At 38.2% G+C, this 26,140-nt stretch overlaps 2 protein-coding genes across 2 annotated transcripts in view; one reads left to right on the top strand and one right to left on the bottom strand.

The window, feature by feature from the left end:
* The window catches only part of LOC106094551 (uncharacterized), a 54,159-nt gene extending 38,193 nt beyond the window's left edge, over positions 1-15,966 (bottom strand). Inside the window, exon 1 of the mRNA XM_059366103.1 lies at positions 15,868-15,966. Within this exon, the coding sequence (XP_059222086.1) occupies positions 15,868-15,966 (99 nt within the window). The remainder of the gene's footprint in view (positions 1-15,867) is intronic.
* Positions 15,967-16,301: 335 nt separating this feature from the next.
* LOC106095267 (uncharacterized) overlaps positions 16,302-26,140 on the top strand; it is a 42,866-nt gene continuing 33,027 nt past the window's right edge. Inside the window, exon 1 of the mRNA XM_059366091.1 lies at positions 16,302-16,436. Coding sequence (XP_059222074.1) covers positions 16,302-16,436 — 135 coding nt within the window. The remainder of the gene's footprint in view (positions 16,437-26,140) is intronic.

The raw sequence follows: 26,140 nt of genomic DNA, 5'->3' as shown, positions 1-26,140 counted from the left end.
ATTTGAGTAATGCCCTTCGACGTCTTCCTGCAACATGGCACAGATCGGTGCAGATTTGTATATAGCTGCCATATAGACCGATCTCTCGATTTAAAGTTTAGACCCCATAAAAGGCACATTTATTATGGTTCAGATCGGTCTATGTTTGGATATGGCTAACAAAAATACCAATATTTTGCTCTACAAAATTGAACAATGACTTGTACTTATTAGACCACTCAATGTCCGTGCTGAATTTGGTCCAAATCGGTCAATTTTTCGGTATAGCTGCTATGGGGCAAAATTTTTATTAATAATTTTTAACGGGCTATGGCGAAAGGTGATTAACTTATATACCCGAGGTGGTGGGTATCGGCCCGGCAGAACTTAATGCCTTTTTACTTGTTTTTTTATTCAATACGAATTACTTGCTTCACATCACATGTTTTCACTTTTTCGGTTTTGCTTATTAGCGTCCACGACTTTGTTCGCAGAATCTGAGCTTAGCTTGTGTGCGACAGTGTATTTGTGGGGATGGGTTTCTACCGGGTAAATACTCAACGCTTGGTTATTTATTGGGTTTAATACCTAATAAATACCTTTTTATACCCTACACCACTACTGTGGTACAGGGTATTGTAACTTAGTGAATTATTTTGTAACACCCAGAAGGAAGAGAGATAGACCCATTGATAAGTATACCGATCGACTCAGAATCACTTTCTGATTCGATTTAGCTATGTCCGTCCGTCTGACTGTCCATATTAATTTGTACACAAAGTACAAGTCGCAGTTTTCATCCCATCGTCTTTAAATTTGATACAGGCATGTTTTTGGCTTAGAGACGAAGCCTATTGAAATTGGAAAAAAATCAGTTCAGATTTGGATATAGCTCTCATATATATGTTCGTCCGATTTGCAGTAATACTGCAATAAAATGTCATCTGTCAACCGATTCTCTCGAAATTTGGCAGGAATTATTTTCTTATGACTTCCGGCATTAACGGTTAATTTCATAGAAATCGGTTCAGATTTGGATATAGCTCCCTTATATATATTCGTCCGATTTCCAATAATAATGCAATAAAATGGTCATTTGGTAACCGATTCTCTTTAAATTTGTTAGGGAGGATTTTCTCTTGACTCTCGACATTACTGGTGAATTTCATGGAAATCGGCTTAGATTTAGATATAACTGCGATATATTGCGATATATCGTTTTAAAAAATACGCAATTACTTTTTGTGCAACCCAACATATTTCCAGATTTTCACCCCAAGAGACGTTGTAAGCGCATTATTTGACCAATCTTCCCAAAATTTTGCGCCACGCTTTCCTCAACGACTACCACATTATCTGAGAAGTTTGCTAGAAATTGGTTCGGAATTAAGTATAGCTCCCATATATTGTATATATTCGTCAGATTTTGGGTCATTTGCAAAAATGTTATCATTTGTCAACCCTAGTTATTACTGTTTGACCATATTTGATCGCCGAGGTCTATCAAAATTGTTTCAGAATTGGATATGGCTCCCATATTTTATTTATAGGGTAGGTGTAGGGTATTATATAGTCGGCACCGCCCGACTTTTGCCCTTCCATACTGGTTTGGGTGTTTATAATTTTGAAAATATCTTTTGAATGAAAACATTTTCGAAACAATTTTTGATGAGTTTATATTCTTGGTATATAAACCTGACCTTCTGACCTCATAAAATCGGGTTTAATTTTATATAGCCGCTATATAGACCGATCTCCAGACATAAAATCTTGAGTCAATAAATTGGTCATTTTTCATCAGATTTCGATGAATTTTGGAAAAGTGAATTCTGGTAGACCCCTACCCATTTCAGTGAAGTGTGGTATAGCCGCCCTATAGACCGACCGTCTCTCAATATTGTGTAATGATCCTAGGTTAGGTTGAAAAGAGGGTGCAGATATTAATCCGCCCCATGCCACTATGGACATACACCTAAGTCAGTAATCGGTTTGATGTGCACTCTAAAAACTATAAAGTCACTTCCTAATAGAAAATTTTAAGTTAGGAATTCCGTGCTACTTACAAAATCCTTAATTGTTTTCAATGCCACTCCCCTGAGTTGGTTTATGTCTGATATTGTGTCTCCACCTAAGTACCGGTAATTGTTGCACGCGAAAACCGGGCAATGACAAAGGCAATGCTTCAAAGTAAAGAGTGTACAAAGCGAAGTCACAAACGTGCTTGTATTGTGATATTCTAAGTTTTTAATCGAGTGATGATTGCACGACTGACAAACAACTCGTTTAATACGCAACTTTATAATTGCATTAAGGCTAAGCTTGTATCACTGAGAAGTTAATGGATTAAATCAGGTCTGTTAAAAAATCTGTCAACATAAGGTTGGAACTTATATTTGAATTAAATTTACACAATACTACACAATTTTGGGAAATTCGTAAACTATTTTGAACGAATATTTTTTTTGAACTCAAAATAACAACATGTTTATATTGGGTAAATAAAAACGCTGCCTCTTGTAGGAATATTTAACTTGTTGAAAATAAACTTGGTTAAGTAAAATGACTTCCCAAACCCAAGTTTATGAACTATTTGCAACTTATAACATATGAGTAAAACGTACTAAAATCGTGCAATTTTTCCTTGTTTTAATCAAGATTTAGTAAATAGGCTAAACTAAAATTGGCAAACTAATTTGAACTAAGTTTTTTACCTTATTTTATGTGCACCATTTTTCTGAGTGTACCCCCATCCTTCGGTGGTGGGTATAAAAACGCGAAACATTTAAGTGGATTATGCCAAAATGCCTATGTCGACTGCTGTTGAGGTGACTCAGTAGTGATTTGGGGATAAACCACATATAACGGGCGGGGAACATGGGCCAAATAAATTGAATAGCGGATTAAGATAAAATATTGAATAATTTTTTTACGATATTTCACTTCACTCTAGCGATGAAATAATTGGCGAGTCATTTATTTTATGGCTAGGCCATGCTCTATGCAATGAAGGACTAATTTTCTCTGCTAAATTAGGTCCAATACATGCGATTGGCCGCTACCAAGTCCAGATCTAGAAATTTTATGGACCAAATTCAAGCAAAAATTCTGTTCTTTATTGACAAGGGCATAAAGAGCCACAATGGTGGAAATTTAAGCTTTACAACAAAAAATCCCAACTGAATTTATAAAACTATGGTAAAATCCACTTCAAAAGATTGCCAACATTCACGTCCCTCCCTCTATAGATCTAATTTCTAATAATTTCATCATAAAATTAATTATATCTTATTAATTCTTATAAAAAAATAAATAAAAACAAAAAAGAGCGTTCTAAGTTCGGCGGGGCCGAATATTATATACCCTTCACCATGGATCGCATTTGTCGAGTTCTATACCCGGTATCTCTTTTTAGGCAAACAAAGAATATTGTATAAGAACTTTTATGCTATTAGAGCTATATCAAGTTATAGTCCGATTCGGACCATAAATGAATGCTGAACATTGTAAAAGTCATTGTGTAATATTTCAGTTCATTCGGATAAGAATTGCGCCTTGTAGGGGCTCAACAAGCAAAATCGGGAGATCGGTTTATATGGGAGCTGTATTGATCGATACATACCATATTGAACACGCATGTTGAAGGTCATAACAGAAGCCGTTGTACAAAATTTCTGCCAAATCAGATGAGAATTGCGCCCTCTAGAGACTCAAGATGTCAAGATCATAGATTGGTTTATATGGCAGGTATATTAGGTTATGTACCAACTTGCGCCCTACTTAGCACAGTCATTGAAAGTCGTAACAAAACACTTCATACAAAATTTCAGCCAAATCGGATGAGAATTGTTCGCTCTATTGGCTCAAGAAGTCAAGATCCAAGATCGGTTTATATGACAGCTATACCAGATTATGAACCGATTTGAATCTTACTTAATACTGTTATTGGAAGTAATATCAACTCACCACGTGCAAAATTTCAGTCAACTCGGATGAGAATTGCGTCCTCTAGAGGCTTAAGAAGTCAAGACCCAAGATCGGCTTGTATGGCAGCTATATCAAAACATGGACCGATTTAGCCCACATACAATCACAACCGACCTACACTAAAAAAAAAATATTTGTGCAAAATTTCAAGCACCTAGCTTTACTCCTTCGAAAGTTAGCGGGCTTTTGACAGACCGACGGACGGGCCGACAGAGAGACGGACGGACATTGTTAGATCGACTTTAAAAGAAATGAAGATCAAGAATGTATAAACTTTATGGATCTCAGACGCATATTTCGAGGTGTTATACCCTCCTATGGTGGAGGGTATAGAAATAACATTTTAGTTGCTCAATAGTCGCTCAATATTTGCTATCCAGGTAAAGCTGTATCCCAATTTTGAAAATTGTGCGTTTTTATGTGAGTTAAATATGCGAATTTTAAGAAATCTCCTAGTCGCCTGATGTATTCTACCAAGATGTAACTATTTATCAATTTTGAGAGCTTCAACTTAATCCGTAAAAAATAACCATTTTGTACGTTTTGGTACCAAATTGTGCGAATTTCAAAAAAAATTTTCTAGTCGCACCATACTGTCGAGGTTTAAATTAACCACAATTTTAAATGCTGTAGCTCGATCTGTAAAGAAAGAGCCATTTTGTAAGTTTTAGTACATAAACGAGCGAATTTCAAAAAAGTCTTTTTGGCCGGCCGCTAAATATTGTCGAGGTGCAATTGTATCACAATTTTGAAAGCGGTAGTTCAGTCTGTAAAGCAAGGACTAATTTGTACATTTTGGTACCTAAATATACGAATTTCAAACAAATCTTCTGGTCACCCAATATATACTGTCAAGTTGTACCTGTATCCCAAATTTCGGAGCTCTAGCTCAATCTCTAAAGACAGTACCAAAATGTTCAAGCAAGTAAAGGCGTGCTAAGTTCTGCCGGGCCGAATCTTGAGAACTCACCACTTTGGATTCTGCTAAAATATGGGAGCTATATCTGGTTATAGACCGATTTGGACCGTACTGGTCACAGTTGTTTAGAGTCATAACAGAACACTATGAGCAAAGTTTCAGCCAAATCGGATAAATATAGCGGCTCATAAGGGCTCAAGAAGTCAAATCGTGAAATCGGTTTATATGGGAGCTATATCATGTTCTTGACCGATTTGGACCGTACTTGGCACAGTTGTTGAGAGTCATAACAAAACACTATGTGCTCAATTTGAAAATTAAGGCTTCCGGGGACTCAACAGGTCAAATCGGGAGATCGGTTTATATGAGAGCTAAATAAGGTTCTTGACCGATTTGGTCCGTATTTGACACAGTTGGAAATCATAACAGAACACTTTGTGCAAAATTTCAGCCAAATCGGATGAAAATTAAGGCTCTTGGGGCTCAAGAAGTCAAATCCGGAGATCCGGTTTATATGGGAGCTATATCCAAATCTTAACCGATATGGCCCATTTAGTCCGACTCAGAATTTCGAAACGATCAAGAAAAAAAAAAAAAAAAAAAAAAAAAAATATATATATATATATATATATATATATATATATATATATATATATATATATATATATATATATATATATATATATATATATATATATATATATATATATTTTATGGGGTGCTAGATCAATATTTTGAGGTGTTACAATCGGAATGACTAGATTAGTATACCCCCATCCAATGGTAGTGGGTATAAAACTAGCGCTATAATTGAGTTTTCTTTAATTTCTGGTACAGCCTATCGTATTTGGAACAACTTAAAGATAAGCTATTTCTTGGTACTTAAATGTATGAATTCAAAAAAGATCACTCAGTCATCTAAAATATATTTCTGATCTGTGCATACATGCCAAGTTTCAGAGCTCTAACTCAATTCTTAAATTTCTTTAAGGATTTGTACCACCAAATGGTACAAATTTGGCCATTACCATTTCAATAAAGAGCAGGAGAAAATTTTCCACTGGTTACCGAAAACTATACTGATCCCCTTTCTTTCACCATTACCCTCGTATTGTCAATATTCGGATCTCCCTTTAGGATTTTCATCGTCCTGCCAACCGTTTTATTGTTCTTGCTTCGGATTTACCAAATTTACTTACGGCAATCCTCTTCCCTTCATGGCAAAATTACTGATCTTTCATTCCCCTAGCTACGCTGTGGCGCGCCAAACAATGCGGACGTGCCATCCTCGGAGAAGGCTTTAATCTTCTTCCTACACTTCAAGACTGTTCGTGGTCTTACCGTCCTGGTTGTTATTGCCCTGACGGCCCTGTCTGTGAATATGTTCACTCTGACGGCAACACCGTACCACTCACGTATTCCCTAATCACCCGGATTTCTGACTGCAGGACCGTATTATTGTCAGGCAGTCGGAAATAGATCTCAATCCCTGGGTTCTCTAGCTTTGTCCTCTTAGCGTAGCATGAACTTCCACATGGCAACACCTGAGTTCCCCCTATCCACTATCCCATTAAGTCTCATACTTCAATTTGGTCTGATGTCTGGAATAGTCTCCAGTCCCCTAGTTGGAGTGGACCTCATCGCCATGTATATGGCAAGACAACATGTTGTATTATCTACTTACACCTACGTCCCATCTACATAGTGCCCAACATTACTACTACTTTGCCGGATATCGAAATCGCGTTGTGCGTGAAATTGGTCCATCTTCGTCTAGCTCGGGAACAGGCAGATTTCAGCCTTCTGTGGATTAACATTCCGACCCCTACGTCTAGCCAAGTGGAGTGGCATCTCCAAGACCTTTTCCCCTTTCTACATAGCTGATTCGAATCTCTATCCCTGAAGTTTATATAATCGTCTGCATAGCAGCCGAGTTCAAATCCTTCTTAAGTAAGCATCCTAAATAGCTTATTGAGGAGTGACAATAAAACGACCCCTGTTCCTTGGCATAGGGGGTATCCTAAAATACATGCTATCAATCACAAAAGGATTTCCGGTCGATTTAAATGAAGTTCGAAGCAGAATTTGCTCACTTCATTTGAGCAGAATATTGGTGTTTTTAAAGAAAAATATTAAAAACAATTATTATGTTGATATATCTAAAAATATTTTTTCATTTATGTTTTCAGTTGTTTGCGTAATATTTTAAAATCGATTGTTGAAATCAGATAAACAATTCGAGACAAATTAAAATTAGCGAAAAATATAAATTTCTTGTTACTTACTGAAAACAATTCGCAGAAATATTTAACAAAATGATTGAATAGCCCAATCTTCTTATATATAACAAGTAAAAAGGTATTAAGTTCGGCCGGGCCGAACTTTGGATACACACCACCTCGGGTATATATGTAAATCACCTTTCGTCATAATCCGGTGAAAAATGAACAATTAATATTTTGCCCCCATAGCAGCTATACCGAAAAATTTACCGATTTGGAACAAATTCGGCACGGACATTGAGTGGTCTAATAAGTACAAGTCATTGTTCAATTTTGAAGAACAAAATATTGTCTTTTTGTTAGCCATATCCAAATATAGACCGATCTGAACAATATCCGACACGGATGTGTCAAATTTCACGGAAATCGGATTATAAATGTGTCTTTTATGGAGCCAAAAATTGTAAGTCGAGAGATCGGTCTGTATGGCAGCTATATCCAAATTTGGACTGATCTAGGCCAAATTGCAGAAAGTTGTCGAAGAGCCTAACGCTACTCACTGTGCCAAATTTCGGCGAAATCGGGCAATAAATGCGCCTTTTATGGGTCAAGACCTTCAATCGAGAAATCGGTCTATATGGCAGCTATATACAAATCTGGAACGATCTGTGCCATATTGTAGAAAGATGTCGAAGGGCATTACTCAACTCACTGTCCCAAATTTTGGCAAAATCGGACAATAAATGCGCCTTTTATGGGCCCACGACCTTAAGTCGAGAGATCGGCCTATATGCCAGCTATATCCAAATCTGGACCGATCTGAGCCAAATTGAAGAAGGGTGTCGTAGGGCCTAAGACAACTCACTGTCCCAAATTTCAGCAAAATCGGATAATAAATATGGTTTTATGGCTACAAGAACTTAAATCGGCGGATCGATCTATATGGGGGCTATATCAAGATATAGTCCGATATATCCCATCTTCGAACTTAACCTGCTTATGGACAAAAAAAGACTCTGTGCAAAATTTCAGCTCAATATCTCTATTTTTGAAGACTGTAGCGTGATTTCAACAGACAGACGGACGGACATGGCTAGATCATCTTAAATTTTTACGCTGATCAAGAATATATATACTTAATAGGGTCGGAAATGGATATTTCGTTGTGTTGCCAACGGAATGACAACATTAATATACCCCCATCTTTCAGTGATGGGTATAAAAATCAATTGTTTGTAGGTTTGTTAGTTAGTTTGTGTGTTCCTTATAACTCAGAAACTGCTGAACCGATTTTCTTCAAATTTTCACAGATGGTGCATAATGATCCCGTGGTGGAAATAGGGTACTACATTTTTGGAAATCTGAAGGGGGGACCGACCTTCCCCTTACAATAATTTTCAGAAACGCCAGATCTCGGAGATGGGTGGTGCGATTTAAGGGAAATTTTGTTTGCTCTCATATAGTACCCTAAAAGTAAAAATTTAGTGTCCAAATTTCGGATGGGGGTACGCCCCACCTTAAATCCTAACAAACATATATTTATGGGACTCAAATGAAAGGTATTTAGGATAAGAAAACGTATATTCAATTGGGGGGCCCAACCCCCAAAACACCCCTAAATCGGAATATTTACCGACCATGGTAATATGGGACTCAAATGAAAGGCGATAAGAACTCGAATCTAATATCCAAATGTGGGACCAATTTTCTGGGGGAACGCCCCTTCCCCAAAAACACTTCCCAAACAGGACTTATTTACTGACCATGGGAATATGGGGCTTAAATAAAAGGTGTTTGAGTGTGGAATACGAATCTGATATCCAAATATGGGATCAAGTATTTGGGGCCGCCTCTACCCATAAACATCCCCCAAAGGACACAAATTTACGACCATAGCAATATGGGGCTCAAATGAGAGTTATTTTTGAGTAAAACACGAATCTGATGTCAATATTCGGGAAAAGTGTTTATTTGGCCACCCCACACCCACACACCACCCAAATAGGAAGTATTTGCTGACTATTGCAATATGAGGCTCAAATAAGGGGGTTTTAAGAGTAGAACACGAATCCGATATATATTTTCAAGGCCAACTCACTGAGTGGCCGCCGACAAAGGAAATATGGGCTCAAATTAAAGGTATTTGGGAGTAGACCACGTATCAAATACCAACATTAGGGATTTTAGGGTCAATACCCCAAACCGGACATATTTATTGACTTTGCAATAAGAAGTTTAACTGAGATTAAAAAGCGAATTTGATAACCAATTTTAAGGCCAATGGCAATATGGGGTTCAAATAAATGATATATAGATATATAAGAATAGAGCATGTTGCTGATATATTTTCAGGGCTTAGTGTTTGGGGGACCACCCAATCAACAAAACACCCCTAAATCGGGCATATTTACCGACCTTGTCAATGTGGAGCTTAAATGAAAGGTTTTGGGGGGTAGAGCAAGAATTGATACCCACTTTCGGGACCAATTTTCTGGGGTTCTACCCCTTTCCCAAAATAGCCAATAAACTGCAATTTTTTACGGACCATCGCAATATGGGGCTCAAATAAAGGCATTTGGGAGTAGAATACGAATTTGATATCCAAATGCAGGACCATGTGTTTGAGGCAATACCCCTTCCCCAAAATACCTCCCAAAGGGTAAAAATTTTTCGACTATGCCAATATGTGGCTTAAAAGAAAGTTATTTTAGATTAGAAAACGAATTTGATAACCAATTTTGGAGCCATGAGATTGGGGGACGCCTCATACTGTAAACTCCCTTTAAACCCATGGCAATATGGGGTTTAAATAAATGGTATTTGAGAGAAGAGCACGATGCTTATATTTTTTCATGGCCTAGTGTCTGGGGGACCAACTCACCTAAGAAAACATCCCTAAATCAGACATCATAAGAATTTCGGGGTGAAATCTTAAATATAAAAATCAATTTGTGTTTGTTTGTTGGTTTGTTTGTTTGTGTGTTCCTTATAGACTCAGAAACGGCTGAACCGATTTTCTTTAAATTTTACAGATGGTGCATAATGATCCCGTGGTGAAAATAGGGTACTACATTTTTGATATCTGAAGGGGGGCGGACCCTCCCTCTTACCTTAATTTTCAGAAACACCAGATCTCGGAGATGGGTGGTGCGATTTAAGCGAAATTTTGTGTGCTCTCATATAGTACCAAAAAAATAAAAATTTGGTATCCAAATTTCGGATGGGGTAACCAGGGGCCACCCCACCCCAAAACCTACCAAACATATATTTAGACCAATCGTGACAATATGGGATCCAAATGAATTATATTTAGGATAAGAAAATATATCTGATATCCAATTGTCGGACCAAGTGTTAGGGGGACCACCCCAAGCCCCAAAACAGCCCTAAATCGGACATTTTTACCGACCATGGCAATATGGGACTCAAATGAAAGGTAGTTGCGAGTAGAATACGATTCTAATATCCAAATATGGGACCACGTTTCTGGAAGTCCACCCCTTTCCCAAAACAGGACTTATTTACTGACCATGGGAATATGGGGCTTAAATAAAAGGAACCACCCAACCCGCCCATACAACACCACCCAAATAGGAAGTATTTCCTGACTATTGCAATATGAAGCTCAAATATGAGGGTTTTTAGAGTAGAACACGAATCCGATAAATATTTTCAAGGTCAACTCACTCAGTGGGCGCGCATCCCCAAAACATCTCCCAAGTCGGACATGTTTGCCGACTATGGAAATATGGGGCTCAAATTATAGGTATTTGGGAGTAGACCACGTATGTGATATCAATATTAGGGACCAACTGTCTAGGGGACGTCCCACCACCATAGTACGTATTTGCTCACCAAGACAATTTGGGTCTTAAAGAGAGTGGAACTAAATATGTATAGTTTTTAGGGCCAATACCAGGGCTTAGTATTTGGGGGACCACCCCAATCCCCAAAACATCCCTAAATCGGCATATTTACCGACCATGTCAATGTGGAGCTTAAATGAAAGGTATTGGAGGGTAGAGCAAGAATTGATACCCACTTTCGGGACCAATTTTCAGGCGGTCAACCCCTTTCCCAAAATACACCACAAACAGCAATTTTTACCGACCATCGCAATATGGGGCTCAAAAAAAGGTATTTGGGAGTAGAATACGAATTTCATATCCAAATGTAGGTTCATGTATTGTATTTTCGTCAGATTTGGACTAATATTGCAATAAAGTGCTCATTTGTTGATCGATTCCCTCTCAAAATTTTGGCAGGAAGGATTTTTTATGCCTTGTAATATTTTTGGTGAATTTTATAGAAATTGGTTCAGATTTGCATATAGCTGTCATATATGTGTCTTGCCCGATTTTCGCCTAGGGTCACTGTAAGCGCATTATTGCCCAATAAAATGCATTTACTTTCTTTTAAAAAATCCGCAATTACTTTTTGGGCAACCCAATATATTACCGACAATTACCTTTTGGGCAACCCAATATTTAGGGCATAACCCCTTCCACAAAACACCCCCCAAATGGGTAAAAATTTTTCGACCATGCCAATATGTGGCTTTAATGAAAGGAATTTGAGATTAGAAAACGAATTTGATAACCTATTTTGGGGCCATGTTATTGGGGGCGCCTCATCGTGTAAACTCCCCTAAACCAATGGCAATATGGGGTTTCAACAAATGGTATTTGAAAGAAGAGCACGATCCTGATATTTTTTCAGGGCCAAGTGCCTGGGGGACTGCTTCACCGCCGAAAACACCCCTAAATCAAATATCATGGAAATATCAGGCTGAAATAAAGTATTTTAAAAATGGAGTACACCTTACATCCTATCTTAAATTCGTAGACCAACAAAAATCATATGGGATTCAGATAAAGGCGCTTATATTGTTAAACCGTTAGTCAAGCGATATACTATTTTCGTAGCATGATATTTCACTAAACGCTCTTTAATTGTCGAAAATAAATATTCCAAGGAAAATTTTATTCCATATAAAGTTAAAGAAGTCAGAGCGGAGCGGGCCCTGGTCAGCTAGTAAGAAAATAAAAATTAAATTTTGTCATTAGAGAAAGATTTAGTGAAACTTTGTGTTTAGAACAAATTTAATTAAATATTTTTTCCTTTGCTAAAATAAGTTTGGGTGGGGCTCGGTTCCTGGAGACACCCCCCGCCTCCCATGGCTACGTCCCTGGCTCCCATAAATATGTATGTTCGTTCGACTTTGAATAATGTTCACTTATGTGATGATTTGTCAACCGATGCTCACCACATATAATACTTTTGTGACTGTTAACATTTTTGTATGATTTTATTAAAATCGGATCACATTTGTATTTAGCTTCCAAATACACATATATATTGCCTTATCAAGAAAATGTTTATTTTATGGGATTATGCATAAATATTTCGAAGTGCTACAAACGGAATGATTAAGTTAGTCCTACTTGGGTATTAGTCCCAAAGTTAAGCTTTAAAATCGAACTTTTAAGACTTCTCATAGCAAAGTAATGCGAGATAGTACTCAACAAACTATAACTTCACACAATGTTGAGTGTCAAATTTTTTTATTTTTTTTTTTTTTTTTTTAATTTTCTACGATTAGCACATTTTGTTGACTAAACTTACCAAGACTGAATTTATCCGTTATTTACCTTTGACGTTTTTATTACTTTCGCTTTTGTAAATTAATACAGTAGGCATATCGTGACATAGTGTCAATGTCATTGAAGCTGGAAGAAAATACTCACTTATATGATCCATCAGTACATGATCATAAAACCTCTTAAGGTGTAAAGAATTTCAGTTCAGTAAAGATTTTTTGATACACCTTTCATCAAATTTGCTAATTTGTAACAGCTACAAACTAAAATGAACCAAATTAAACGGGATCTCATTGACACAACGCCTAATATGTATAATTTAAAATTTTTGTCTTTATTTATTAGAGGAATTAAGTGGAAATTTTATGTTGGTGTTATTGTGACAAATTAAAAGACTTCATTTGTATAGATCAGTGTTGCCATTCAAAATCTTATTTATGAATTATTTTTATACCCTCCACCATAAGATGGGGGGTATACTAATTTCGTCATTCTGTTTGTAACTACCCGAAATATTCGTCTGAGACCCCATAAAGTATATATATTCTTGATCGTCGCGACATTTTATGTCTAGCCATGTCCGTCCGTCTGTCCGTCCGTCCGTCCGTCCGTCTGTCTGTCGAAAGCACGCTAACTTCCGAAGGAGTAAAGCTAGCCGCTTGAAATTTTGCACAAATACTTCTTATTAGTGTAGGTCGGTTGGTATTGTAAATGGGCCATATCGGTCCATGTTTTGATATAGCTGCCATATAACCGATCTTGGGTTTTGACTTCTTGAGCCTCTAGAGTGCGCAATTCTAATCCGATTGAAATAAAATTTTACACGACGTGTTTTGTTATGATATCCAACAACTGTGCCAAGTATGGTTTAAATCGGTCCATAACCTGATATAGCTGTCATATAAACCGATCTTGGGTCTTGACTTCTTGAGCCTCTAGAGGGCACAATTCTTATCCGATTTGAATAAGTTTTTGCACGAAGTATTTCGTCATGATATCCAACAACTGTGCCAAGTATGGTTGAAATCGGTCCATAACCTGATATAGCTGTCATATAAACAGATCTGGGAATTTGACTTCTTGAGCTTCTAGAGGGCGCAATTCCTATCCGATTTGGCTGAAATTTTGCATGACGTATTTTATTATATTTTTACTTTCAACAACTGTGTCAAATAAGGTTCAAATCGGTTCATAACCTGATATAGCTGCCATATAAACCGATCTGGGATCTTGACTTCTTGACCCCTAGAGGTCGCAATTATTAACCGATATGCCTGAAATTTTGTACGACGGATCCTCTCATGACCATCAACAAACGTGTTTATTATGTTCTGAATCGGTCTATAGCCCGATACAGATCCCATATAAATCGTTCTCTCTATTTTACTTCGTGAGCCCCCAATGGGCGCAATTCTTATACGAATTGGCTGAAATTTTACACAGGTCTCCAACATATAATTTAATTGTGGTCCGAACCGGACCATATCTTGATATCGTTTTAATAGCAGAGCAACTCTTTTCTTATATCCTTTTTAGCCTAAGAAGAGATGCCGGGAAAACAACTCGACAAATGCGATCCATGGTGGAGGGTATATAAGATTCGGCCCGGCCGAACTTAGCACGCTTTTACTTGTTTTAAAATAAACTTTAATTTCCGAGCTATATTTATTTGCCTCGTGATAATTACACGTCTTGTGAGAGGAGATGTGAGCAAATACGGACTATATTAACTTCATTTTGAAGACCCTGGCAAGACCATTAAGTCCGTCTCGACCCTTTACTAGGTTGAGAGAGCCCTTGTTGATGTGGTTGGATGCATCAAAAGAATTTGGTGGGATTTTTGGATATAGAAGGAGCTTCTAGTAACGTGAAGTTAGAGTCCATATATGGCGCTTTGATGAATATGAAGGTCTACCCGATTTTGGTGAATTATGTTGATGCAAATGAAAATTTGTTTATGAACATATAATTAAAGAACAGGAGCAAACTTCGCACATATCAATGAGTTCTGTCCGATTCAAGTTCAAGCTCAATGATGAGGGGCCTCCTTTTTATATCCGAGTCCTAACGGCGTGGCTCAGTGCGACACCTCTTTGTGGAGAAGCTTTTGCATTGCATGGTACCTCACAAAAGTTGCCAGCATTAGGAGGGGATAACCACAGGGACCTACCAAGAGGTGCCCGGACCACCTAAGACCTTGAAGTTTCGCACACGATCTCGATAAAACCTCAGCTCCATCTATTTCAGCGGGTTCGGGTCTGCTAGTTATGTATAAAAAAGAAAATCAAACCACAAATGCATTCGGAAATTGCAAAATACGAAGCCAATCCTCATCAAAATTTCAACAATGAAAATTAAAATATTGTATACTTCAAGCAAATTTTTTGTATGGATTTTAACCACTATCCAGCAAAAAAAGAATTTTGAAAATAGGATAAAAAATGAGGATTTGGCTGCCCGAACAATTTTTCGGAAATGCCGAGGTCACCAACTTTAGGGGCCTGCCAAGAGACGTCCGAGCCAACTTGAAATTTTGCACACGATCCCGATAACACCTCAGCTCTAACTATTCCAAAGCATGACTTCGGACTACTGATAGGAGTTCCGACTGATCATTGCAACCTTATGTCTTTGACGTCGCACTGGGCGCAGGAAGATACAAATTTCTGCAAGTGATGCGCTGACGAGGTGGAGTTTAAGACGGTCAAGCATCTTTTGTGTCACTGCCAAAAGATGAGTGAACAACTGTTTTTGTGCCTGGATTCCTTCACTTTGGAGTTCCGTGAAGGCCTGAATTGATTGATTAAACCATACTCTTACCGGCGAAATTTTCTTTTCTGGTATTTTTTTTCTTATGGTTTAATTTTCCTATCATTTCAGTGGCCTAGTACAACGTTGCGGTGTATGTGCAGGAGAAAGAAATAAATAAAATAAATAAATAATTTGTTTAAGATATCATTTGGCAAATGGTTATCATAGTCTCCATGACCTTCTCAGTTTACTCAAAATTTACAGACCTAGTCGTCAATGCCAGATCTACTCTCATCTCAATAGCTCATTCATATTGCCATCCAGCGCAACTAAAAAACAGCGGTATTTGAATTGTAGACTTCTGTAAATTGAAAATGGAATTGTGCTAGTTTTGAACAGAGGTGTTAATTACAAGAACTGGTTGTGATGCTTCCAATCGTACTTTCAACAGCACAATTTTCAGAAGAAACTCTAGCATGTGTTGATTTTTCTTAATATGTACACATTGCATTGTGACTGACCCCCTTGTCATAAATTTGTATTGGAATGCTAAAAAGACGTCACTGGAGAGGAAGGAGGACCAATAGCTAAAATAGACAGTTGTGGTATGAGATCGATGAAAGTAGAACACCATGTTCAGTCTGACGCTAAACGCCTAACGTGAATTTAGTTTATGTTTTGATTTTTGATAACTTATTTTTCTTATATTTGTGTAATATTCGAAAGAATGAACAACTAAAACAGTAAATAAATAAGAAAGAACATTTAAAATAATAGAGAGGGTTTTTAGAACCAAGTAAATTCGTATCGTTTATAAACTCGTTGTGTTGCATAAAGGAAATAACTATGATTTGTGCAATTGTTTTATCATCGAATAAATCATACAGCCAGTTGGTTTTATTAACTCTGATTTACCTATGTGTTCCAGTGAAAGCGAAATTGCCAATATTATTTCCTCCTACAGCCCCAACGAGAGTGCAGGTGAACTAAAAATTTACTTTTGTTTAAGCATGAAAAATATTCATATTCAACTAAAACAAGTAAGAAGGCGTTAAGTTCGGCCGGGCCGAACTTTGGATACCCACCACCTCGGGTATATATGTGAACCACATTTCGTCAAAATCCAGTGAAAAATGCATACCTTATGCCACATAGCAGCTCTATAGATATCATCCGATTTAGACCAAATGCTTATAAGTACAAGCCATTGTTCAACCGAGAGATCGGTCTATATGGCAGCTATATCCAAATCTGGACCGATCTGATCTAAATTGAAGACAAATATCGAAGGGCCCAACACAAGTCATTGTCCCAAATTTCGGCGACATCGGACAATAAATGCGCTTTTTATGGGCCCAAAACCTTAAATCGAGAGATCGGTCTATATGGCAGCTATATAAAAATCTGAACCGATCAGGGCCAAATAGAAGAAAGATGTCGAAGGGCCTAAGGCAACTCACTGTCCTAAATTTCAGCAAAATCGGATAATAAATGTGGCTTTTATGGGCCTAAGACGATAAATCGGAGGATCGGTCTATATGGCAGCTATATCCAAATTTGGACCGATCTGTGTCAAATTGACGAAGGATGTTGAAGGGCTCAACGCAACTCACTGTCCCAAATTTCAGCAAAATCGGATAATAAATGTGGCTTTTATGGGCCTAAGACCATAAATCGGAGGATCGGTCTATATGGCAGCTATATCCAAATTTGGACCGATCTGGGCCAAATTGACGAAGGATGTCAAAGGACTCAACGCAACTCACTCTCCGCAATTGTAGCAAAATCGGATAATAAATGTGGCTTTTATGGGCCTAAGACCATAAATCGGAGGATCGGTCTATATGACAGCTATATCCAAATCTTGACCGATCTGTGCCATAATGCAGAACTATGTCAAGGGGTTTAACCTAACTCAATGTCCCAAATTTCGGCGACATCGGACAATAAATGCGCCTTTTATAGGCCTAAGCCCCTAAATCGGAGCTTCGGTTTATATGATAGCTATATCCAAATCTGGACCGATCGGAGCCAAATTGAAGAAAGATGTCGAAGGGCCAAATGTAACTCACTGTCCTAAATTTCAGCGAAATCGGATTATAAATGTGGCTTTTATGGGCCTAAGACCATAAATTGGAGGATCGGTCTATATGGCAGCTATATCCAAATCTGGACCGATCTGGGCCAAATTGACGAAGAATGTTGAAGGGCCTAACACAACTCACTGTGTCAATTTTCATTCAAATCGGTTATAAAATGTGGCTTTTATGGGCCTAAGACCCTAAATCTGAGGATCGGTCTATATGGCAGCTATATCCAAATCTGGACCGATCTGAGCCAAATTGACGAAAGATGTCGAGGGGCCTAACACAACTCACCGTCCCAAATTTCAGCAAAATCGGATAATAAATGTGGCTTTTATGGGCCTAAGACCCCAAATCGGCGGATCGGTCTATATGGGGGCTATATCAAGATATAGTCCGATATAGCCCATCTTCGAACTTAACCTGCTTATGGACAAAAAAAGAATCTGTGCAAAATTTCAGCTCAATATCTCTATTTTTAAAGGCTGTAGCGTGATTTCAACAGACAGACGGACAGACGGACAGACGGACAGACGGACGGACATGTCTAGATCGTCTTAGATTTTCACGCTGATCAAGAATATATATACTTTATAGGGTCGGAAATGGATATTTCGATGTGTTGCAAACGGAATGACAAAATGAATATACCCCCATCCTTCGGTGGTGGGTATAAAAACTAAATGGAACAACTGTGAAAAAGAAAAAAATTTGCAAATCGATATTCGTATAATTTAATGTGGTTAAGTTGGTATCTATATCCATTAAACGCAGAAGACGCAATAGTAGGAAAAATAAGTTAAAGCGGTTAAAAACTTAGACCTGGTAAAATATTGTAGACTCTCTAAGAATGTTCTACTAACCTATATGAAATGTTATTCACTATGTTAATTAATTTTCATTTCGAATGAAAACAAGTAAAAGCGTGCTAAGTTCGGCCGGGCCGAATCTTATATACCCTCCACCATGGATCGCATTTGTCGAGTTCTTTTCCCGGCATCTCTTCTTAGGCAAAACAGATTATAAGAAAAGATTTGCTCTGCTATTAGAGCGATATCAAGATATGATCCGGTTTGGACCACAATTAAATTATATGTTGGAGACCTGTATAAAATGTCAGCCAATTCTAATAAGAATTGCGCTCTTTGTGAGCTCAAAAAGCAAAATAGAGAGATCGATTTATATGGGAGCTGTATCGGGCTATAGACCGATTCAGACCATAATAAACACGTATGTTGATGGTCATGAAAGAATCCGTCGTACAAAATTTCAGGAAAATCGGATAATAATTGCGACCTCTAGAGGCTCAAGAAGTCAAGATCCCAGATCGGTTTATATGGCAGCTATATCAGGTTATGAAGCGACTTGTATTTTATTTGACATAGTGGTTGAAAGTAACAATAAAAACGTCTTGTGAAATTTCAGCCAAATCGGATAGGAATTGCGCCCTCTAGAAGCTCAAGAAGTCAAGTCCCCAGATCTGTTTATATGACAGCTATATCAGGTTATGAACCGATTTGAACCATACTTTGCACAGTTGTTGGATATCATAACAATATACTACGTGTCAAAATTCATTCAAATCGGATAGGAATTGCGCCCTCTAGAGGCTCAAGAAGTCAAGACCCAAGATCGGTTTATATGACAGCTATATAAGGTTATGCACCGATTTGAACCATACTTGGCACAGTTGTTGGATATCGTAACAAAACACGTCGTTCAAAATTTCATTCCAATCGGATAAGAATTGCGCACTCTAGACGCTCAAGAAGTCAAGACCCCATATCGGTTTATATGGCAGCTATACCAGGTTATGGACCGATTTGAACCATACTTGGCACAGTTGTTGGATAACAAAACACGTCGTGCAAAATTTCATTCAAGTCGGATAAGAATTGCGCCTTCTAGAGGCTCAAGAAGTCAAGACCCAAGATCGGTTTATATGGCAGCTATATCAGGTGATGAACCGATTTGAACCATACCTGGCACAGTTGTTGGATATCATAACAAAACACGTCGTGCAAAATTTCATCCCAATCGGATAAGAAATGCGCACTCTAGAGGCTCAAGAAGTCAAAACCCAAGATCGGTTTATATGGCAGCTATATCAAAACATGGACCGATATGGCCCATTTACAATACCAACCGACCTACACTAATAAGAAATATTTGTGCAAAAGTTCAAGCGGCTAGCTTTACTCCTTCGGAAGTTAGCGTGCTTTCGACAGACAGACGGACGGACATGGCTAGATCGACATAAAATTTCACGACGATCAAGAATATATATACTTTATGGGGTCTCAGACGAATATTTCGAGTAGTTACAATCAGAATGACGAAATTAGTATACCCCCCATCTTATGGTGGAGGGTATAAAAATTACTGGGTAATAAATAAACTACAAAGGAATTAAGTTTATTTTCGACATTTAGTAAAATACCCTGCTGCGAAAAATAGTTTATGTATATCGGTTGACTAATAGCATAACAATATAAATGTCTTAATCTGAATCCCATATTATCTTCATTGTATTACGAATTCGCTCGAAGGGCTTAGAGCTATTTAAGTTTGGATGTTAAATGTACTCCACTCTTTCCATTGGGATTTTGAGAGTGGGAAGCCCTCTACTCTAGCGATTGGTGGGTTTAGGCGGTGGTGTGGACCCATAGTGCGGATTCCCGAATATGGGTATGTATTTTGTGCTCTACTCCCCAAATACCTCTCATTTGAGCCACATATTGCAATGATCGGTAAAATGTATGCCTGATTTAGAGTTGTTTTCGGGTGTGAGGTGGTGATTTGTTTAAATCCAATATTGCCATTGATTTTTCAAATACTTTTCATTTGAACCACATATTGCCATGGTCGGTAAATTTGTGCTCATTATTTGGGAGCGTTTTAGGGAAGGGGCGGTGTTCCAAATGCATGGTCCCATATTTGGATATCACATTCGTATTCTACTCCCAAATACCTTTATTTGACACCCATATTTCGATGGTCAGTAAATTATTGCTGTTTCTGGGAAAAGGTAGACCACCAGAAATATATCATTTATTTGATCCGCATATTGGCATGGGTCTTAAAAATGGGTATGAAATTTGTTTTCTTATGGGCCTTAAAAACTGTCAATATTGAACTCCACTCTCTTAAATTGTCATGGTGAGCAAATACGTCCTATTTGGGGGTTGTTATGGGGGATTGGGCGCTGAAAATATAGATCAGATCCGTGTTCCACTCTAAAATACCTCTTCCTCTCCATATTGCAATGGTAAGCAAATATGCCCTTTTTGGGTGGTGTTATGGGAGTGGGGTGACGCCATAGACACTTTTCCCGAATACTGATATCAAATTGTGCTTTACTCCCAAAGATCTTTCATTTGAGTCCCATTTGAGTGGGGTTGGGGTGGTGCCCCAAACACTTGGTCCGAAAATTGGATATCAGATATGTTTTCAAATCTTAAATACCATTCATTTGAGTCCCATATTGTCGTGATAGGTCTAAATATATATTTGGTAGGATTTGGGGGTAGGGCGGCTAGCTACCTCATCAGAAATTTAGATACCAAATTTTTTTTTTTTTGGTTTCTATAAGACGGCACACAAAATTTCGCTTAAATCGCGCCACCCATCTCCGAGATCCGTCGTATATCAAAAAAAATTCACCACGGGATCATTATGTACCACCGGTACAGCCGTTTTTGAGTCTATACGGAACAGACCAACAAAAAAACCAACAAACACAAATTAATTTTTATATGTAAGACTCGCTGAGCCCGACCCGATCTGCTGCGCCCAATTGTGCTATGTTGAAGAAGACTTCTCTAAATTTGAACATTTATGCGTAATTGTAGTTGAAAATGTATTCTAATTTTCCTATGGATTTTTCTACACTCAAGTACCTCTTATTTAAACCTCACATTGCAATGGTCAGTAAAGTCCTTCTTGGGGTGTGGTGGACCCCCAGAGACTTGGCCCCAAAAGTGAGAGTCAATTTCGCTCAAGACCTTTCATTTAAGATGCATATTGCCATGGTCGGTAAATATGTCCGATTTGAGGGGTTTTATGGGGGTGGGGTGACGCACGAAACACTTAGTTCCACAATTGGATATCAGATTCGTTTTCTACTCTCAAATACCTTTAATTTGAGTCCCATGTTGTAGTGATTGGTCTATAGATCAGTTTGCCGTGTTTTGGGGGTTGGCGGCACTCCTAGGCATCCCACCCCAGATTTTGATTTGTTTGTGGGTCGTTGTAAGTTTGCAAACAAAATTTAGTTTAAATTGCCCTACCCATCTCCGAGATCTGCCGATTTTGAAAATTAGGGTAAGGGGGATGGTATGGGGGGTATGGGGGGACCATCGTCACACAAAAAATTACGTTCCCTATTTTCACCACGGGTCGATAATGCATCATATGTGAAAATGTCATGAAAATTGGTTCAGCCGGGTTTGAGCCTATATGGAACACACAAACAAAGCAATCGACAAACAAATAAAAATTTATTTTTATATACAATATATAGATAGCTGAGCCCGGCCCGCATCGGTGTGCCTTCATTTTCACCACGCGGAAAGTATGGTTCTTATTCTAACTCTAAAATTTTGACAACATTTTAACTAATAAGACTTTTTTTTTATAGAAATTTTTTGTATTTACATCTATTTTTTTCTATGGCAAAGATTGGCAATTAAACTACCTTAAACACCGTCTTGGGTGGAAAAGTTAAAAAATAATACCGCAAATAATCGCAACGAAATTCCTATATTTTATTTTTGTTTATTCAAAGGTCCGATAGGTTGTCATAACAAAGATACATGCTGGATGATTAATTTTTACCTCTCTGCCCTCTCTCTGTTTATGTTGGCTTCTCCAAATTAGCGCCATCTACTGGTTGTTTGCAACTAAATCCAATTGGATCAAGTAAGACCAATTGAATTAAATGTTAGTGCTACTCGCTTAGAGTGGATCGTCATTTGGTGGTTGCCTATGAGTAGTCATTCATAGACAACCACCATACCATATGACTAACTATTAAATAGTCATCGTTTATTGTTTTTTATACCCTCCACCATAGGTATACTAATTTCGTCAATCTGTTTGTAACACCTCGAAATATTCGTCTGAGACCCCATAAAGTATATATATTCTTGATCGTCATGTCATTTCTTGCCATGTCCGTCCGTCCTTTTGACTTTCGAAGGAGAAAAGCTAGCCGCTTGAAAATTTAGAACAAGACTTTTTATTAGTGTAGGTCGGTTGGGATTTTAAATGGGCCAAATCGGTCCATGTTTTAATATAGCTGCCATTTAAACCGATATTGAGTCTTTATTTCCTAAGCCTCTAGAGGGCGCAATTCTGTTCCGATTTGACTGAAATTTTACACGTGGTATTTTAATATCACTTCCAACAACTGCGCACAGTATGGTTCAAATCGGTCCGATTTGAGTGTTTTGGTATCACTTCCTACAACTGTGTTTAGTGTGTTTCAACTCGGATCAGAACCTGATATAGCTGTAAACCGATCTGGGATCTTGACTTCTTGAGCCTCTAGAGGGCGCAATTTTCATCCGATTTGACAGAAATTTTGTACAACGGCTTCTCTCATAACCTTCAACATACGTGTCTAATATGGTCTGTATCCATCAATAGCTTAATACATCTCCCATTTAAACCTCTCTCTCTCGATTTTGCTTCTTAAGCCCCACAAGGCGCAATTCTTATTCAAATGTTCAGCATTCATTTATGGTCCGAATCGGACTATAACTTGATATAGCTTCAATAGGATAACAGTTCTAATTCAATATTTTTTGATTGCCTAAAAAGAGATACCGCGCATAGAATTCGACAAATGCGATCCCTAGTGGAGGGTATATAAGTTTCGGCCCGGCCGAACTTAGCACGCTCTCACTTGTTTTTAATCAAATCAAATTGCCATATTAAAGGATTTTCTGGGGTAATGAACTAATTAGCCAGTCTATATATTTGGTGCGATGGCGATAGTTCTTACTATTAAACCATGTAAAACTTTTGAACAAAAAAGTGTTGCCCACGTCGATTGGTCTTGTCTATCGATGAGCTAAAAATAGTTGCAAGGTTTGCAACTCCTGTTATCACGCTGAACGCCACAATTTCGAGGCTATGGCGGCCGACATTTTGTGTCACCACAAATTAATTAAATCACACAGTGTCCCGTTAGGTCATTATAATTGATCGACTGTTTTGGGTCGAGGTGGTCCGCTAGATATATGAGCAGGATAATGATATCATATTCGCAGTTCACAACCTTATACCTCTAATTTTACCCCATATTGTCACGATTGGTGTATACAGCCGTTTGGTGGAGGGCGTCTATATGAGGGTTGTGCGCTACACCCCATCTGCCACTTGACCACAAATTTGTATGACGCACTCTACTCAAAAAAATCTATCACATGATTCCCCATTGTTTTAATAGGTCAAATAACCTATACACAAAGTTCAATGTCATATTCGTGATCTGATCTCAAATGCCTTTCATTTGAGTTTCATCAAGCTATGATCGACTAAAATTCCCATTTGGGGAACTTAACGGGGATGGGGCGGCCATCAATTAGAACACCTTAGATATATTGGTCTTAAATTTGTTCGAATCCTGGCAAGACCATCAGACAAAAATTTTTAAGCGTTGGTTTTCCCCTCCTAATGCTTCTAAAATTTGTGAGGTACAATGCCATGTAAAACTTTTCTCCAAAGAGGTGTCGCATTGCGGCACGCCGTTCGGACTCGGCTATTAAAAGGAGGTTCCTTATCATTGAGCTTAAAACTTGAATCAGACTGCACTCATTGATATGTGAGAAGTTTTTCCCCTGTTCCATAGTGGAATGTTCATGTGCAAAATTATTTGTATGGTGGTAGGACTCCCAAATACCTTTCATTTGATCCCAATTTTTCCATTGTAGGCAAACATTACCGGAGGGTGCATTGCGGGATGGGCGGCATTTCAATGACTTGGATATAAAGGGTGATTTTTTTGAGGTTAGGATTTTCATGCATTAGTATTTGACAGATCACGTGGGATTTCAGACATGGTGTCAAAGAGAAAGATGCTCAGTATGCTTTGACATTTCATCATGAATAGACTTACTAACGAGCAACGCTTGCAAATCATTGAAATTTATTACCAAAATCAGTATTCGGTTCGAAATGTGTTCATTCACCGTAACGTTGCGTCCAACAGCATCTTTGAAAAAATACGGTCCAATGATTCCACCAGCGTACAAACCACACCAAACAGTGCATTTTTCGGGATGCATGGGCAGTTCTTGAACGGCTTCTGGTTGCTCTTCACTCCAAATGCGGCAATTTTGCTTATTTACGTAGCCATTCAACCAGAAATGAGCCTCATCGCTGAACGGTGAATGAACACATTTCGAACCGAACACTGATTTTGGTAATAAAATTCAATGATTTGCGAGCGTTGCTCGTTAGTAAGTCTATTCATGATGAAATGTCAAAGCATACTGAGCATCTTTCTCTTTGACACCATGTCTGAAATCCCACGTGATCTGTCAAATACTAATGCATGAAAATCCTAACCTCAAAAAAATCACCCTTTATATGAGATATTTCCTCTACTCTAAAATACCTCTTATTTGAGCCTCATGGGCGACCCCCGAAATACTTGGTCCCACATCTGGATATCCGATTCGTATTCTACACTCAAATACCTTTTATTTAAGCCCCATAAAATAAAAGGTGTTTGGAAATAAAGCCCGAATATTGATATAAGATTCGGGCTTTACTTCCAAACACCTTTTATTTTAGCCCCATATTGCTATGGTCGTAAATTTGTCCTCATTGGGGGATGTTCTCGAGGATGGGCGACCCCCCAATTACTTGGTCCCACATCTGGATATCCGATTCGTATTCTAAACTCAAATACCTTTTATTTAAGCCCCATATTGCCATGGTCAGTAAATAATGGGGAAGGTGTGGACCCGTAGAAACTTGGTCCCACATATGAATATCAGATTCATATTCTTCTCGCAAATACCTTTAGTTTGAGTCTCATATTCCCATGGCCAGTAAATAAGTCCAATTTGGGGGTCGTTTTGGGGAAGGGGCGGACCCCCAGAAACTTGAAACCACATATGGATATCAGATTCTTTGTCTACTCGCAAATACCTTTCATTTGAGTTCCATATTGCCATGGTCTTTATATATGTCCAATTTAGCGGTGTTTTGGGGGTTGGGGTGGTCCCCCAAACACTTGGTATGACGATTGGATATCAGATACGTTTTCTTATCTTTAATACCTTTCATTTGTGTACCATATTGTCATGATTATTGTAAATATATATTTGGTAGGTTTTGATGTGGGGCGCCCCCCTAGGTAACCCATCCGAATACCAAATTTTTGTTTGTAGGTTACTGTAAGAGAGCACACAAAATTTCGCTAAAAGCGCACCACCTATATCCTATAGCCGTTTCTGAGTCTATAAGGAACACACAAACAAACAAACAAACCTACAAACAAACACAAATTGATTTTTATATGTAAGATTTCACCCCGATATTCTCATGATGTCTGATTTAGAGATGTTTTCTTAGGTGAGTTTGTCC

This window comes from Stomoxys calcitrans, chromosome 1 (assembly GCF_963082655.1).
Source record: "Stomoxys calcitrans chromosome 1, idStoCalc2.1, whole genome shotgun sequence".
In the NCBI taxonomy this organism is placed as follows: domain Eukaryota; kingdom Metazoa; phylum Arthropoda; class Insecta; order Diptera; family Muscidae; genus Stomoxys; species Stomoxys calcitrans.
The sequence above is the reverse complement of the archived record's forward strand: the minus strand, read 5'-3'. Positions and strand labels throughout refer to the sequence as shown.